We start from the raw sequence: 16,472 nt of genomic DNA, 5'->3' as shown, positions 1-16,472 counted from the left end.
CCAGAGCGAATCTTCATGGAAACAAAAATCAGAAGTCAACCGGCAGCTACTTCCACAACTGGCAAGACCTTAATCACAGGAAGTTTTTACCCTTCCCAATGGTAGAGACACCCATATTTCCCCACACATGCAGACAAAGGCCCAGAGTGCTAAGAAAAGAGAGAATGAGCAAGGAAGGCAAATTAAGGCCTTCCTGAACTCATTCGAACAAGTGGTGACTGAGACAGAGAAAATGTAAGAGGTCACCAAGTCAGAGCAGCTGTTCTAAAAGGTTAAGAATTAGTGGGAAAGGCACCCAACTCTTTCTCAGCTACCCACTTCCTTTAAAACAAACCCAGGCTGTCATATTTTAAGACACATTATAAAGCAGTGTTGAAATCTAACTATATTACTCAAGAAATGTGTCGTAGGTGAAAAGCGGGACAGCTATGGCTAACTTGTGTAGATTCAAGTGCAGAGCTGTCATCAGGAGCCTGGAGCCGTGATGTCTACACTTGGAGCACGACGGTTTGACTCATCAGGCAGGGTCAGGATTGTTGATAGGGACAAGTTGCTGTTATACATTCTAATCCCTAGGTCACTTCATTGCTGGGAGGTGACTGGCCCCTTTTATATCCTAAAACCGTTTAGTTAGTTTTGAAGTAACGGGGACCAAAATGGAGTTCTCCATTCAGGTGTTCAGAAAAGCTATTTGTGAGGAAGATGATAATGGATTTATTACTCTGTCTTCGGGATATAAAAGTATCTACCGATTCTTTACTCTGTAATAAGTGTTTTACTTACATTTTATCTCTAATTAGCACAATAATCTTTAAGGGTAAAATTAATCTCATTTTGCAGATGAGGAAAAACTGAGGCACAGAAAAGTGAGGTCATGAGTCTAAGGTGACACGAAAGTGGTAGTGCCCCCAAAGTCTGCGCACCTTCAGCAACAGCACAGGATTAGAATTTTGCTGATCATTATGCTGCTTTAAGTAACAAACTGACGGTTATTTAAATGGCAGCTTTACTCTCACTCCCATGGTTTAATGAGAATACTGACTGATTCTAATTAAAACCAGAGACTATTTTTTTCCCATCTCTCCCAGTTGAAAATTGTCATAAGCTGCTGCTGTTGTGGATTAGTAAAGGAATGGAGGTTTGCTTAGCACACTGCCATGGCCATCTTAACTTGAGTATTTTCTGCATTTCCAAAAACTGAATTTTACCAGTTCAGGCCCTTGGAGTCCCCAAGAGACCTTGGCACTTACGTACTCTCATGTCCCCTCTCATTAATTTCTTCCTGGAGAGTCAGAACACTGGTGAGGTTAATGATTCTTCTACGAGGGGTACAAGCTGCTGTCATTTCTTTTCGGGACTCGTCTTCCACCATTTCCACATCAGAGTCTTCCCGATGTCTCTTTCTGCAATAAAGATAAGGAACTGGCAGATATTACCGTTCTTTAAAAATATATTTTTTGAATTGAGCTAAATTTTGTGTGTTGCAATTTGGAGAAGAGGGCAGCTTCTGCGTGCTGGGTCTGCATAGCTGGGGAGGGATCCTGTGCTGGTGGCAGGCCAGCGAGGTCAGTCTCTTCCACGGCACACTGCTTATGTCACAGCCCACAGATCCCAGCGGCTGGGGGCTACACACAGTCTAGCGTGCCTCCGTGGAGCGGCAGGGCTTCCAGCAAGTGAACTGACCTTGCCAAGGCTCATTCATTCGATCTTCCATCTTCCTATCCATCAGACACTGTTATAATACCAACTACACACAGCCATGAACAAGATAGTCAAGGTGCCTGCCCTCACGATGCTTACTTTCTAGTGGGGGAATCAAATAGCAGAGAAAAAAGATCATTTTTAGTATTTGCTATGAAGAAAATAAAACAGGGTACCATAATAGTATGATGGGGATGTGAGAGAGAGTGCACTTGAGATTAAATGGACAAAGAAGGCCTCAACATTTGAGTTGAGACCTGACAAGCCAGCCTTCCTAACTCACGGGAACAGTGAAAGCACAGAGTTATGGTAAGAAGCTCAGTGAGCTCAGGTCAGCTACAAGACCAGTGTGGCCAGAACACCATGAGGGCAAAAGAAAAGGTGGGCCTTAGGGAGTACAGGGGGATTTTATCCCAAGTGCAATGGGAAGCTACTGGCTTTCAGCAGAGGAATGATACAATCTGATTTCTGGTTTAAAAAGATTTCTTTGACTGCTGTGAGGCTGAAGAGTTTGTGATGTTAGTTCCTCAAATGATAAACAGAAATGCAATACTTCCCGCAAGGCTGTTAAGAGCATGAAATGAGATAAGGTATGTAAAGTACCTGGCACGTACGTAGTGAGTGCTCAGTAAATGTTAGCATCCATTATTATTCTTTGAGGAAAAATCTTTAGAAGTCATTTTGCTAGACTGACTAGGAAATGAGCAAACTAGAGTTAAGTAACTCATCAAAGTTCTGATGGCCAATCAGTGCCATGGTTTCAGTGGTCAGCCACCAATGGATGTGCAGTCTTGGGCAGATGACTTCACCCTGAGCTGCAGGTTCAGGACCTGAACACATTAAATGATGAATATCTGCCTCGCAGATTTCAGTGGGATGTCTTTCAAGAACCTGCAGATGGTATACTAGAAATGCTCAAAATTAAATGACAGTCATTATTTCTGCTATTCCTGCTCTCTTTCTCTACCCTCGCTCACCACTAGCTCATGTGCTTCAGGGAGTTTCAAAATTTGAATGAGAAAGTGTGTTCTTCCTGAAAGGAATGAAAGCAGCTTCGAGTAGGATGAAAGAGAATTTTCTAGGTATTTTAGGTTTCCTGCTCTAGCCACTTCTGCTGTTGAGACTTTATCAAAATTCCTTACTAAAAATAAAAGGTAAATCTGATTTTTTTCCTGATGTATTTTTAACTAATACTTGGAATTATGGACATTTAAGATATTTCAAAGGCCACTGTGATGGGTGACTCTAAAGACATGGTCAAAGGCAGACAGTGGACAAGGCCACAGCACTGACCCATCGAAGGCAGAGACCAAGTCAGGCACAGAGAAGATACAAGCAGTTCATGAAAACATCCAATTTAGAGGCAGTTTTAGCAAAGAACAAAGGAGGCAAGTTCCATTTTTCCCAAAGGCCATACCTGGGGTTGCCCAGACTAGGAGGGGATGCTCCCTTCTCTGATGTTTCTGAAGCCCCCTTTGGTGCCACCCCCTCCGAGCTCTGACTCTTGGCAGCCACGTCAGCAGGAGCTGGGATTTCAAGCATTTCCTCATCCTGCTGCTTGGCACTAGAAGTATCTGTCCTGTCCTCTGGGACAACGACCTGGGGCTGACTGGACAGGGCCTTGCTCCCAGGCTGCAGAAAGGCATCGAGCTTCTGTTCCCGGGAATCTGTGCGGACCATCTGGTGGGCATACACCTTGTCACCACTTCCGGAAGTAGAAGAGAGGGTCACACCCGTTGTGGATTTAACTACCTCCCCCGAGGGGCCGGCAAGGCCTGGCAGTAAAGTCTGTGACAAAAAAGAAGGCAGTAGGAAAATTCAGAATATGAAGTATAGAAGTCCAGGTCCCCAGATGGATCAATACTGGAGAAAAGCTAGAACCTGCTATGTTTATCATTACAGAATTATTTTTAACAGCAGTTCTGACCTAAATTTAAAGTATAACATTAAAGATATACAAATATAAAGTTCAAAAATTCAGCAAAACCCTTATGATCTTAAAACTGCTTAGAAATGTAAACATTAGTGTAAAGTCCTCATATTTGAGTTTTTCTTTTTTCTTTTTTGCTGTCATAAGAGAATTTTATTTTCTTATTCTGGTAAAATACATATAACACAAAATTTTCCATTTAACCATTTTTACGTGTACAGTTCTGTGGCATTAAGTTATTCACATTATTATGCAACCATCACCAGCATCCGTCTCTAGAACTTTTCATCCTCCCAAACTGAAATCCTGTGCCCATTAAACAACACCACCATTCCGCCCTCTCCCAGTTCTTGGCAACCATCATTCTAATACTTATTTTATTCTAATACTTATTTTTAAATATACGTGTTTCCTAGCTCTGCCCACCCAAGAGGCCTAAAAGCAATGACCACCCAGTAGCTACGAGGACTCCGTGATCCCAGATTAAAGTCTCTAAATATCATTCACTACTAAAATAAATCAGAGTTTCTCGGAAAAATGGCCAGTTTCAAGGCTTGGACTGGGAAGGTACAAAGTGAACCTACAATAGCTTGTCAAGCTAGAAACAAAGAAACTATCAAAGACTAATGAAATTGGGTCAAAAGGACAAGAACATCAGCTTGAAGGGGCTTTCATTGGTCTAAAATGGGATAATCTGAGCACCAAAAAGAAAAATTAGTATAATTAATTAAATTATACTGCTTTGTTAACAGCTATGACAAAATACTAGGAGAAAAAGATAAGGAGGGAGAGAAAGAGGAAGAGAGAAGAAAAGACAGAAAGAGGAAAAAGTCATTAAATGTCACAGGAGATTGCTAGAACACTGACTCATTCTTTTGTAAATTGATAATTAAAGGGATAGCAATTATCCTTACTTTATAGTCTGAACTATATTTCAAGTAACCAAATAGCTCTAACAAATGAGGGAAAGTTATTCTATACAGAAGAATTATAGTTAATTAACACACAAAAATGATAAAATCAGAAAAACATAATTTTGCAACCTAATAACTGATTCAGGTAATGGGCACCAGTGAATGGTGAAACCATTAAGCTAAATATCAATGGGGGAACTTTATAATGAAGGAGTCAGGCTGTCACAGCTCAATTACCAAAATGACACGTCAGTATGCGCCTCCTGCTGGGATGTGATAGAAAGTACATGGCATCATCTACAAAGAATTGCTGCAAAAATTTTTTTAACTGGAATATAATCATGCTTGTAGATCTAATTTCCGGTTTAGGGAAATTTGGAGGGCTGTAACAAGTTCAATGTCACTAAGAAGCAGCAAATGGCCAATCCAAAATGTATGTCACTTTACAGAATTATCTTTAGAATAATCCAACAGGAATAACAAAAAAGGGTAGGGTGACTTTTCTAGTTGCAAAGACACTTAAAAATGACTTAAAAGACATGATAACCAAAGATAATGAGTGGAACTGGAAACAGATATGAACATAGCTACTATAAAAGGACCTTTTTTGCACAATGGGGACATCTGAATATGGATTGGATATTAAATGATATTTCTATTAATTTTATTAGGTATAAGAGGACAATAGATTACACACAAAAAAATATTTTCAATAGATTATACAAGAAAAAATATTTTCAAATGTATAATAAAGTACTAAGTAAAAACTAAATGCATGGAAAGTGCTTTAAAACACGCCATATGTCATAGCTCGTTTTCTGAGGAAGTTGGTCTAAGGTCCCAGACAGAGGCAGAGTAAGAGGCCAGGCCTTGTGACTCCAGGCCTAGGGATAACATGACAATACCTCACGGTTAGGTTCAAAGATGGAAATGTTGCTAAAACTATCAAAAAAATTCTTAGAAGGAAAGTCCTAAAGAAACAGGCAAAAATCTGGGCTCTCATGACCAACAGGACATATTTTAAGGTGGCAAAGGCACTGGAGAAGCAGCGGGATGAAAGCACCGTCACCTGGGTGAAGTACATCCTGGAGGAGTTGGAGCCCAGGAGCTTGCTCTCAATGTGCTGCTGCACCCGGTCCAGGATGCTGTCCTCGTGGAGGAAGTGAACTTCGTGCTTTGTGGGGTGCACATTGACATCTACATTCTGGGGGCTGATTTCTAAACTGGTAGGAAAAAGAGAACAATTACCTGAGTTGGGAGGGGATGGAGGCGAAATGTGGTGGCCAAAGGACTTGGAGGAGGCCCAAAATGACACAGTGGTCAAAACTTCAAGGTCAAGTCTGAGTGACCTGGGTTCAAAAGCTGACTCTGCTACTGAAGAGCTGTGTAGCTTTGGGTAAGTGACATAATTTTGCTTTGCCTCAATTTCCTCATTTGTAAAGTGGGAATTAAATTCACGTAAAGCACTTTGCACGTAACTGGCAAAGTTTTCTATGTCAGCTGTTATTATCATTCTAGAACTGGTGGAATTTCTTATTATGTCACCTGAGTTAAGTGACTTAACTTTTCTGCATCGATTTTCTCATCTGTTATCCTGAACCTGTCCCTTATTTATTTTTCAATATTATAAAAAGATCAAAACAAGAACGAGAAAACTTTCTATCATTAAAACATAAAACAAAAGTCAGATTAAATGCTGCGCCAGCTATCAATTTACTGCTGCAGCTCCAAATCCATCTTTCATTGTTTGCTGTGTGACAGCGGAGCTTTGCAATGTGATGCTTTATCAGTAGATGTGCTCTCTACTGAGTGACCCTGAGGAGGAAGGGGTTTCTCTGCAAGGTTTGGGGTAGTTTCTGCCTGGTTCACGGGTAAGATATGTTATTCATCTTTGTTTCTCCAGCACAGTGCATGGCACACGGGAGGCTCTCAGTGAGATTCTGCTACATGAGTGAGCAAATGGAGAAACACTATGCCCTTCACCTATGAGAAAGGGACAGGACATCCTTGTGCTAGTGGAGTATGGGATTCACTCAGATCAGGCTATTAGCAAGTCCATCTCTTTCAAAGAAGACAGCTGGACAGAATTTCCGTTCCTTGTGAGCCTTGGGTAAGGAGTCTGGTATTGCATTACCTGAGGTACAGGAACGGGTGTGTGTTTTTGGGTAAATAAGCTGCATACACCGTTTCAATGGCTTTTCTTAAGGAGGCTGACTCTACCAGACGATCTAAAAAACAAAAAGAAAGTAACCAGTTCAAGACTGTCCTGAGGATGAGGTGACAAGTGAACATTCATACTACGCCATGAAATCACCTCAAGAAGAACACCTCTGGGGTGACATCCATATCAGACTTCCAGAAAGGGCCACAGCTTCCCAGTATCTTTCTATGGGCTTGGGGCTCTCTCCCCTCCCCCAAGTAGCAGAAACAAGATAGGGCAATAAACTCTGCCTCCCTACATCCCCTCCCTCAATCAGCACAGGTAAACTCCCTGTGTCCTTGCTGGGCACAGTGGGCAGTATGACATCAGCTCTCAGACTTCATTCTTGCAAACACATATGTGTGCCACATGCTGAGAGACAATATACTGGTGAATAAACGAATTCCAACTCCAAGTGGTAAGCACTACTAGAGAGAAGAGACATGTGTGCTAAAGCAGGGTCCCCAACCTTTTTGGCACCAGGGACAGGTGCTCCTATGAGAATCTAATGCCTGATGATCTGAGGTGGAGCTGAGGCGGTGATGCTAGTGCTGGGGAGCGGCTGCAAATACAGATGAAGCTTTGCTCGCTCACCTGCCCCTCACCTCCTGCTGTGTGGCCTGGTTCCTAAAAGGCCACAGACTGGTACCAGTTCACAGCCCAGGTTTTGGGGACCCCTGTGCTAAATGGTGAGATGAGGGAACAACTAACTCTGCTCAGGGACTTCCAACCGTGGGGTACCCACACTGAGTAATGAAGAGTAAGGACAAGTTTTCCGGGCATTTCAGGCAGCACAAATATCTGAATGTATGTGGGAAGAAATTTAGGAAATGAGGCAGGTTTGAGGGTGTGGAAAATAAAAGCTGGGAGAGAGAAGACTAAATTCAGGGGAAGATCTATCTTCAGAAAACACAGCTCTCCCATCCCCTAGACAGATGACCTGCTGATCATCTGTTATCATATGTCAGTGTAGCCAAGAATACGTCACATCTTTTTATTTCCAATGAGAGGAGCAGCTGTGATTTTATCAGTGAGGAAACTATTCTCTGAGTGCTCATTAAATCCGCAGCTTCCTCAACAAAGTCACCATATTCTGCTCTCTAAAGTGTCCTGATCACAGGCCTGGAGCAGGTGTGGGCACATGACAAAAGGAAAGCTGGAGGCCCTCTGCTGAGATTTCTGAATCTGAGACATGCCAAAGGAGTGTTCTTTGTCCCTGCCACCTAAGTGAGCCTGCAGAGTGTGTAGATAACTGAATGGCATGCGTAAGAGTCTGACCTCTCTTTGCTCTCGGGAACCTGGCATCAGGACCAGATTAGCTGATGTTAACGTAGAGCCCGTGTGGTAACCCATCCCTCCAGAAGCATGAACATGAGCTACTCAGACGGCACTTAACACTGATCTCTGCTTGTCTGTTCTGTAGCCAACACATGTGTTACAAAGCAATTTTTCCTCATGGTTAGGAAAAAACGAATGAAAAACATTTTCTGAGCCTTGATTAAAGCAAGCTTTATATCAGTCTTAAGTCTTTCCTAACAAAGTATGAAAAGATCCTGCTAATATAAATCAGTTTAACAGAATGTGTCTGTAAAATACTGGCTCTCTCCTATTTCTATATTGCTCTGAACTGCTTTAAATATGTATAATTTGGGACATTTATAGATGATTATCATTATAAATGGCAGGGGAGACGATACTATTTCCAATAGCAAAACAAAACAAAAAATATGAAATATACAAATTTCTTTAAACAATAAAGGACCTATATCATAAAAATGATAAGAACTGAACAAGAGAAGAGATGTATCTTGTTTCTAAATGGAAAATGAAAACCGGGATCAGACCATGTTTGCTTTTGCCCTGTCACTGTCTCTGAAAACCATATAATATGAAATTAAGTAAAAAGAAGTAGAATACACAGTAGTATTTGCTTAATAGGCAGCAATCATGTCAACGAACAGTATGTCAGCAGAGAGATAAGGACTGGAAAGGAATCTGAGAAAAATCCAAATCTTAAAGGGCTTAGCATTCAATTATTTTAATAATATTGCCTACACCCAAATATCCCTCTCTCTGTGTCTCGCTATGCAATTTCAAAAAGAGGACCTTGCTCTAAGGAGAACAAAGATCTGCCTAGGGCCTGCTTGGAAAGGCTCTGATGCCAGCAGGCAATGAAGAGGTGCTGGCTCGCAGCGGCCTGTCTTCCCCTCTCCCAAGCTCCCCCTTAGAGGCAACAGCCAATCAGTAATGAGCATGTCTCAGAGGGCCGGGCAGACATAGGCCAGAAATTATAAATGCTTCCTAATCAAACCACATTTCAGCATGAGCTGCTCCTGTGTGTAATCAAATCTGTGGATCGGGAGTTTTCCATGGGCCCATAAAATTCCGTGGACAGATTTCCTTACTTGGCTCTTTTTTACTTACGGTTGATGAAGAGTAAGAAGATGCACTTCTTCACCGAGTAGTTTGCATTGGATATGTAGCCCTTCATTTTGAAGGCTAATGTTTTATCCTCACATCCAACTTCTATCAATTCTCTGGTTGGAAAAAGAAATGTTGAGGCTTTTGAAAATACTGGAAAATTCAAATGTTATAATCAGAGTTGGAAAAATCAGAGCTCCTTCCCATAAACAGTCATATGAGGACCCCAGAGGTGCTTTGTTGAGGTCGTCTGGCCCACCTATCAGTTCATCTGTCTGTCCAGTCACCCATCCGCCCGTCCGTCCACCCATCTATCCACTCACCCACCCAGATAGTGTTTTCTAGCACCTGTGCTAATGGCCAAGCAGCACTCTAATTGCTGGGACATAATGACAACTCCAAGCTCCGATATCTTATTTTGCTGAAAATTTATGTATCTTAGTAACAACATCGCAGAGATCAGAGTCCCAACAAACTTATCTCTGCTGAATCCCTTACTACAGTGAATCATACCATAGTGGGGCTCCAGCGTGGTGCTGCCTAGAGTGTGTTTAAGGGGAGATCAGGTTAATAAGGGAAAGGAGGTCCTCGCAAGGCCACACTCATTTCTGCCTGAGGCCCTTCCCCAGCAATGGTCCTTCTGCCTGGTAAGCTCCTATTGTCAGTTAGTTACCCCTCAGTTACTCCTCCTTAGCCCTCAGATCTCAGGAATTACTTTTGCAAAGAGCCTATGACTATCCTCCTCCCTGACCCTAAGCGATTCTCCTGTTGTGCCTTATTATTTTTTTCTTTGTGACATCTAGCACAATCACTAATGGATGGCAGAATTATTTCATGTGTCTTTCCAACTAGAATGAGTCCTCTGAGGACAAGAATCATTTCTGCTTTATTACCTACTATATATCTCTACCTTATAGCACAGCACTCAGCGAATAACAGGCACTCAATAAGTTTTTGCTGAATGTATGATGGAAGCTTTTCATGCAGTACTCTTGAGTATCTGAGCAGAGGATAGAGCTTGTAGTGTTTCCCACACACAGTGAACCAGCAAACCCTTTCTTCCCCAAAATGTCTCAAGAGGCTGGTGTTCTGAAAACACGCTTTGGGAACTGCTGCCCTGTGGGATTTCTAATCTCGTAAAGTCCCTAGGAATTTCATAACAACTAATTCCGAGTTTTAAAATTTAGCTAAGAAGCTCTTAAAAGTTTCACTGTACAAAGAGCTCTTTGCTCTTGGAGCACAATTTAAAACAATTTAGTAACAATTAGAAAGAAAAGGGTAATTAAAAGCAAGTTGGCTATTCCCTAGTTAAAAACTTGCTTTTGCTCAAAGAATGAACAATCTGTCCTTCAAAGTAGAAAACTGGGTTCTGGGACTACTGCTAAGATTACTGGAAAAACAGAAGTGAGGGGCTGTCCCATTCATCTGTGTATCCCAGCTCCCGGTGCATGCCTAGCATATGGATGGGTATTTTCACCCTCAAACTATGACACAGGCACTTTGGGCTTTGTAAAGTCCTGAGATTTAGCTAGGAATCAGTAACAGACATGGTTGTTCTGGTGGTGTGGAAATGATGGCAAAGAGGAGTACCATGAAAAATCTCTAAAATAAGCAAAGTCCCCTCCTAGGCTTTCCTTGACTACGAAGATTTGGTGACACTCACAAATCTGCCTGCCACCAGACAGGGAAGTCTTTAAAGGCAGGAAATATTATAATCGTCTTTACCTCCTCAACTTCTGGCATAAAGCCTAGAACATGAGAGGCGAGTAATAAATGTTGGATGATAATAAAAGAAATCCTAAAGTGATGATAAAAGAAATAAAGGAAAAGAGGGAGCATTGGAGAATAAAAGAATTTTATATGCTACAAATATTTTGAAGACAGAGACCAATGAGGACACACTGATTTAAAGCTGGAGAGATAACATGCACCCAAGAAGTGCTGGTTATATGACATTAATAATTCTATTAACAAATCTGAAGCATGAAAACAAGCCTGCATATTTGATTAAAGCAAACACTGAAAACAGATGCTATTTAATCTAAAATAACGAGAGGGAGTGCGGAAGATTTTTTAAAATATAAGTTATCAACATACCGGCTAACAGCATTTCCAAAGATGGAGCGAATATTGTCCACAGTTGTGGCACCGGGCAGTGTTCTAACATCGGCTACTGTCTCGCCTTGCTGATAAACAGAACAGAAGATACGACTTGCTGTTTCACAGTTACGACTGAAACATCACAGCCTTATCTTCACAGGATATAAAAAAATCCTTTTTCTTTTATAATACATAACCATCTCCTATGAATCAATAACTTACCTTTTTAACGGAGAAACTAATGCCTGAGTTATGTATTGAATATCTGGCAAAGAAAAAAAAACCAAAATGAAACAGTAAGCAAAGAGTGGCCAAATGCACAATTTTAGTTAAATTGGTGGAGTTAAGTGATACAAAGATATACATAAACAAAAATATCTTCATATATCATATTTTACCCATAGGAAAATAAGCCGGCAGAGACTTCATAGAGATATCAATGTTAAATGTGGCTGAATCAAACTAAAAACGGGGTTCCATTTTTCATTTATAGGTTGCTGACTAGACTTAAGAACATCCCAACACAATTTCCTCCTTGCCTACAGTTTTATTTTCATAAACTCAAAAGGTCTGGGTTGCCTCAAGGACATCTTCAAAACCTAGACCCTAGCTTTAACAACCCCTGTACTCTTTTGTTCTCTCTCTGAGCCCCTTAATACAGTCTCTCCTCATCGATTTTTTCTTCGACCCGAGGTCCTATAGCCCAGCCTTTCCTCAGATAAATATTATTACTCCTCCCTCCATGGGCCCCATGAACTGTGCCTAGCAAAATGCATTTATCCAGTAACGATAATTCACTTTACCACATCTAGAACCAAAATAGCCCTCCAGAGCACCTTTATTTCTGGGAAGTAATATTATGATACTGATTTATACAATTCCAGGGAAAAGTGAAGTAACGATGTATAAGTCTGTTCCACTTTATTAGTAGTAAATGTTTTATTCATTTTTGATTTTTCAGAAATACTGAAAAATAGTTAACATATCTGTGTTGTTACAATTCAAGGACACTCAGGCTTAGAGAACCCATGCTGGAGCCACTGTCCCAGCAGATTAAGTCCCTATCATGGGCATGGTGTTACTTTCAGCTGCCCTGAACCCATTCCCCTTCTGTTAATGGCCTCTAGTCTCCCAGGCCATTCCGTCTGATATATCTTTAGTTAGATTGTCAATCAAGAAATCTTCTCTCCATAGATGTGGGTGCAAACTACGCCAACCAGACGCACTCTCCGAGGAAACAGACTCTTGAGCAAAATTAGGAAAAGGATGAAAACCATTGGAGCAGGGTCACGTCATTAAATCCCTGAAGCCACCCTGGTTCTCGTCCTTCCCAAGGAGCAGCTGTCCAGGCTCCTTTCCACTTGGTGAGTCACTCCTAGCCTTCCAATAAATTTATTTTGGGCTTGAGATAGCTAGAGTCCGTTTGTTTTGCTCATCACCAAAGAACCCTCACTGATTCAGAGACCAATTACTGTCTCCTGGGGACATGGGAGAAAACTCAGAATTAGTGGTTAAACATTGACCAGATACCATTCGTAGGCTAGTACTGCTGTACTCTGTGTATGCAGCTCAGCAACCGCGGTCAGTTCACAAGCATTGGGACACATTCCTTTGGTGAGAGAGCTCAGAGACCCACGCCCAGAGTTTGGACTGTACCTGCCAACGACTTCCAAAATTTTCCCATACTCTTCACTTGGATTTTTTAAAGCTTTCCTCCTCGTGGATATGTTGTAAAAAAGGTCCTCCACCTGAACAGAAGATTGATTTTTCTTGTAAATTCATAGAAGTATATGGATGTAGAGACCCAAGCTACCCATCTAAAGCTGGGTCTTAAGGCAGAGAATCCAGCTATATTTACGAACAATGTGGTTCTAAGCACTGACTGGGAGATGGGGGAGAGATAGGGCAGACTTAACAAAGGAAAGTAAGGGTATTTTTCCAGCATCCCACATTCATTCACTGACTTTTCAAATAGGTGCTGGAGGCCATCTCTATGTCGGGCTCTTTGCTTTGTCCTGGGAATATGAAGACAAGTAAAGCAGTATTGCCCAGGATAGCACAGGATTTACTGGGGCAAACATAAACTTACAAACAATTATAACATCACATGGCATTCAAACCTATTTTTCAAACTAAAAATAATTACAAAATTTCTGAGATGATCTGGGCTTCTTGGAAATCACACTGCGGTCACCTGGTACAGGATCCCTCTTAACATGCATTTCGAAGCACATGTTCATTTCTGCCTCCTGCCTGCCTCGTGAAGCCCAGGTCTTAGAGTTTCAGGGAGATGTGCTCTAGCCAGGGCTGGAGGTGGAGACAGGATGTATAACAGGACAGTGGGGTGCTTTACGGGACCATAGAAGAGACCAAATGTGGCACCACAGAAATAAGCGTAATGGACTTTCTCCTGAATAAGATGCACTTATATTACTCAAATGCCCTCTGAGTGGGCAGGTATTCATTACTCCATTTGATAGATGAGAAAAGTGAGGTTAAGGGACATTAAACAACTTGCCTCTGGACATACAACCATTGAGTGGCAAGGCTGGGATTCTAACTCACATCTTCTGGAGCCAAGCCAACGACCCTGCCACTGATTTCTGCCATCCAGGGAAAAGGATCTCCCAGCCTCTTAAAAAAGATGACAGGGTGAACAGGCTGCCATGCCACAGAAGCCAATAGTCATTTCTCTTGCTTAGGGAGTCACACCTCGGGGCTTCTACTAACTAGTAGAGATTCACTTTATTATTACTTTGAAAGTTGAGATAATTTTATTTTTTTATTTCAATATTTATACAAAGCTCTTTTTCAACAATTTACCCTGCCACATGCCCCTCTTACCGTGATCTGGGTCCCTTGATTGCCTGCACATGGTTTAGGAGGAGCTTTCAGCTTTCCATCTGAGTAATTTGCTCTAATCAGGAAATATAAGAAATTATTAATATCTAAAAAAAACAGAAACTTATCCACAGAGGTAAAAAAAAATTATATCAATGATAGATTAAAATATATGCATGTGATAAACTGTCTTAATTACCACTTTCCTCTTTAGTTTTCCACTACTTCTATAATCATTCTAATTGGATAAAAAAAATCCCTGTTTTTCTAGCAAATGTTGCTTTTTCGCTCCTGAGTTCCGAGCTATAAATAACAGTTTTGCCAGTGTCTAAGATGGCAGTAAGATTTTTTTCAGAATTTTCTGTAATCATTTACTGAGGGGCTACCACACATCAGGCCTGCAGAGGCCTGGTAATAAAGAAAGGCCTTGGAAAGCTCTTGATCCAGCAAAAGGACGGACTTTTGCCGAAAGTGTAGAACAATGGGCTGAGTGATCTAGAGAAGGAAACATGTGGCCTGGGGTGAGAGTGGGGGTGGGTAAAAGTCTCACGGAAGAGGTAACAATTCATCAGGTAACAATTCATCGGGGATAGAGGGAGGAATTATTTCAGGTGGAGAGAGCAGAGAAGACCATCCAGGAAGAGAAAAACATAAAGCTTTAGAATATGTGGCAGCTGGGGCTGTGTAGAGAGAAGAGGTTGAAAGGTGGACTGAGACCATGTTGGGAGGGTGCTGGTTGCTATGGTGATGACTCTGGATTTCATTTGGCCATGGAAAGGAGCCACTAGAGGTCCCAAGCAGGAGCATAACATGATCCCAGAAGTGAAGAAATGGAAATTGTGTCCCAGGCTACATAGGAAGACATTAACCCATAAATGTCTCCTTATTTTGTGAGAAGGGCTTCTAATCATATCAGCCGCTCAGATCCCAGGGCAATTACAATTCACACAGAGTCAAACTCTTCTAGCATCAGTGCTGTATACTCTGAAATGCTCCATCTTCCACTACACACCTTTGTCTTAAGACTGAGAAACAGGCAGAACTGCCCTTATTGAAGCTATTTTCTATATTTACTTACAATCTATATGATAAAAAAATTCTCCTTTGGGGGCATGAATTAGGTACTCCTGCTTGTCTGAATGGCCAGTGCTTATAAAAACAAAGATGTGATTTTGATTTTTTAGAAAAATTTTGATTTCTTTAATCTGCTTTTGCTCTGCTCCGTGGCCATTTATCAGCCTCTGAAAATTGCGCCAGCATAATAGTCAGCGGCCATCCATGGGAAGGCAATCCGGCACAGGCATGCACATGTGGCGGGGAGCTGGTGGCTCATGAGCCAGCGAAGGAACTGTGAGGCTCCAGTATCCCAGCCACAGGCCTGTAATTAGCTCAAAGTGATACCCCACTGAGGAGGCAAAGGGCAGAATAACATCTGCAGCTACCACTTACTTAGAGTAACTCTGGGTAACAGACACCTTGCTATGCACTTGTAATATGTCACGTCTTATCTTTTAAAAATTCATGAAGTGAGAGAATTACCTAATAATCATCCCTGTGGATTACCAACTAATACAAAGAGAGGAAAAAAAAAAAAACTTAGCCAAGATCTTGGCCAAAAAAGATTAACACTGATGTTTAGATAGAATTACTTTGAGATGCAGGCAAAAAGCACATCTCTAGATGAAAATACATGAATAAAAGAAGACAGGACTTTACCTGTATGCACACTTTCCATCAGCTGTTTTGGTTGTAATAGTGACATGAGCCACATGGCTTATGCTGGCCAAAGCCTAAAGAAGAAAAGAAAATGGAATGAAAGAAACTCACTGCTGGGTTACCCCATGTCATGTCGTTAAGGGAAAGCTTATCTGAACTGCCTCTTCTATTTTGTATTAAGAGATGCAACAATGAGCATTTTGCTTACTTACACTGATGACATGTTAAAAAAATAAAAAAAGTCTACCGAATTCAATCTGTAGCATAATCATTAAAACGAGGAAAGAAAAAAAAAATGTGTGTGTGTGTGTGTGTGTGTGTGTGTGTGTGTGTATATATATATATATATATAGGCCAAAAGGAAACACACCAAAGCATTAATGTGTTAACAGCAACTGAGTTCAGATATAGTTATAGGTATGTTTAATATTCTCCATGATTTGTCTTGCAACAGTTTTAAAACTTGCCTTCAGAAATGGATAACAGTCACTTCAAATAGACAATATTGTATACTTTTAGTTAAAACTGTTTTCTGTAAGCAATTACATGTTAAGAAATATAAATTTAAAATTATGCAATCGACATAAAAAATTTTTTTAAAAAGTCGTGACCATTTTTTCCCTTATAATCAAGATTGGTTTCCTAGGCC

At 41.1% G+C, this 16,472-nt stretch overlaps 1 protein-coding gene across 2 annotated transcripts in view; it reads right to left on the bottom strand.

Moving 5' to 3' along the window:
* Positions 1–16,472, bottom strand: part of MLH1 (mutL homolog 1) — a 36,202-nt gene that overhangs the window by 12,890 nt on the left and 6,840 nt on the right. For both annotated transcript variants that reach the window (XM_006905758.3, XM_025039320.1), the window contains exons 4-13: positions 15,824–15,897; positions 14,111–14,183; positions 12,923–13,014; positions 11,489–11,531; positions 11,264–11,352; positions 9,170–9,282; positions 6,680–6,773; positions 5,615–5,768; positions 3,119–3,489; positions 1,255–1,403 (exon numbers count right to left, since the gene is read on the bottom strand). In XM_006905758.3, the coding sequence (XP_006905820.1) occupies positions 1,255–1,403; positions 3,119–3,489; positions 5,615–5,768; positions 6,680–6,773; positions 9,170–9,282; positions 11,264–11,352; positions 11,489–11,531; positions 12,923–13,014; positions 14,111–14,183; positions 15,824–15,897 (1,252 nt within the window). The remainder of the gene's footprint in view (positions 1–1,254; positions 1,404–3,118; positions 3,490–5,614; positions 5,769–6,679; positions 6,774–9,169; positions 9,283–11,263; positions 11,353–11,488; positions 11,532–12,922; positions 13,015–14,110; positions 14,184–15,823; positions 15,898–16,472) is intronic.

This window comes from Pteropus alecto, unplaced genomic scaffold (genome assembly GCF_000325575.1).
Source record: "Pteropus alecto unplaced genomic scaffold, ASM32557v1 scaffold10, whole genome shotgun sequence".
Lineage (NCBI taxonomy): Eukaryota > Metazoa > Chordata > Mammalia > Chiroptera > Pteropodidae > Pteropus > Pteropus alecto.
Note: the sequence above shows the minus strand (reverse complement) of the source record. Positions and strands in the feature narration are given on the sequence as shown.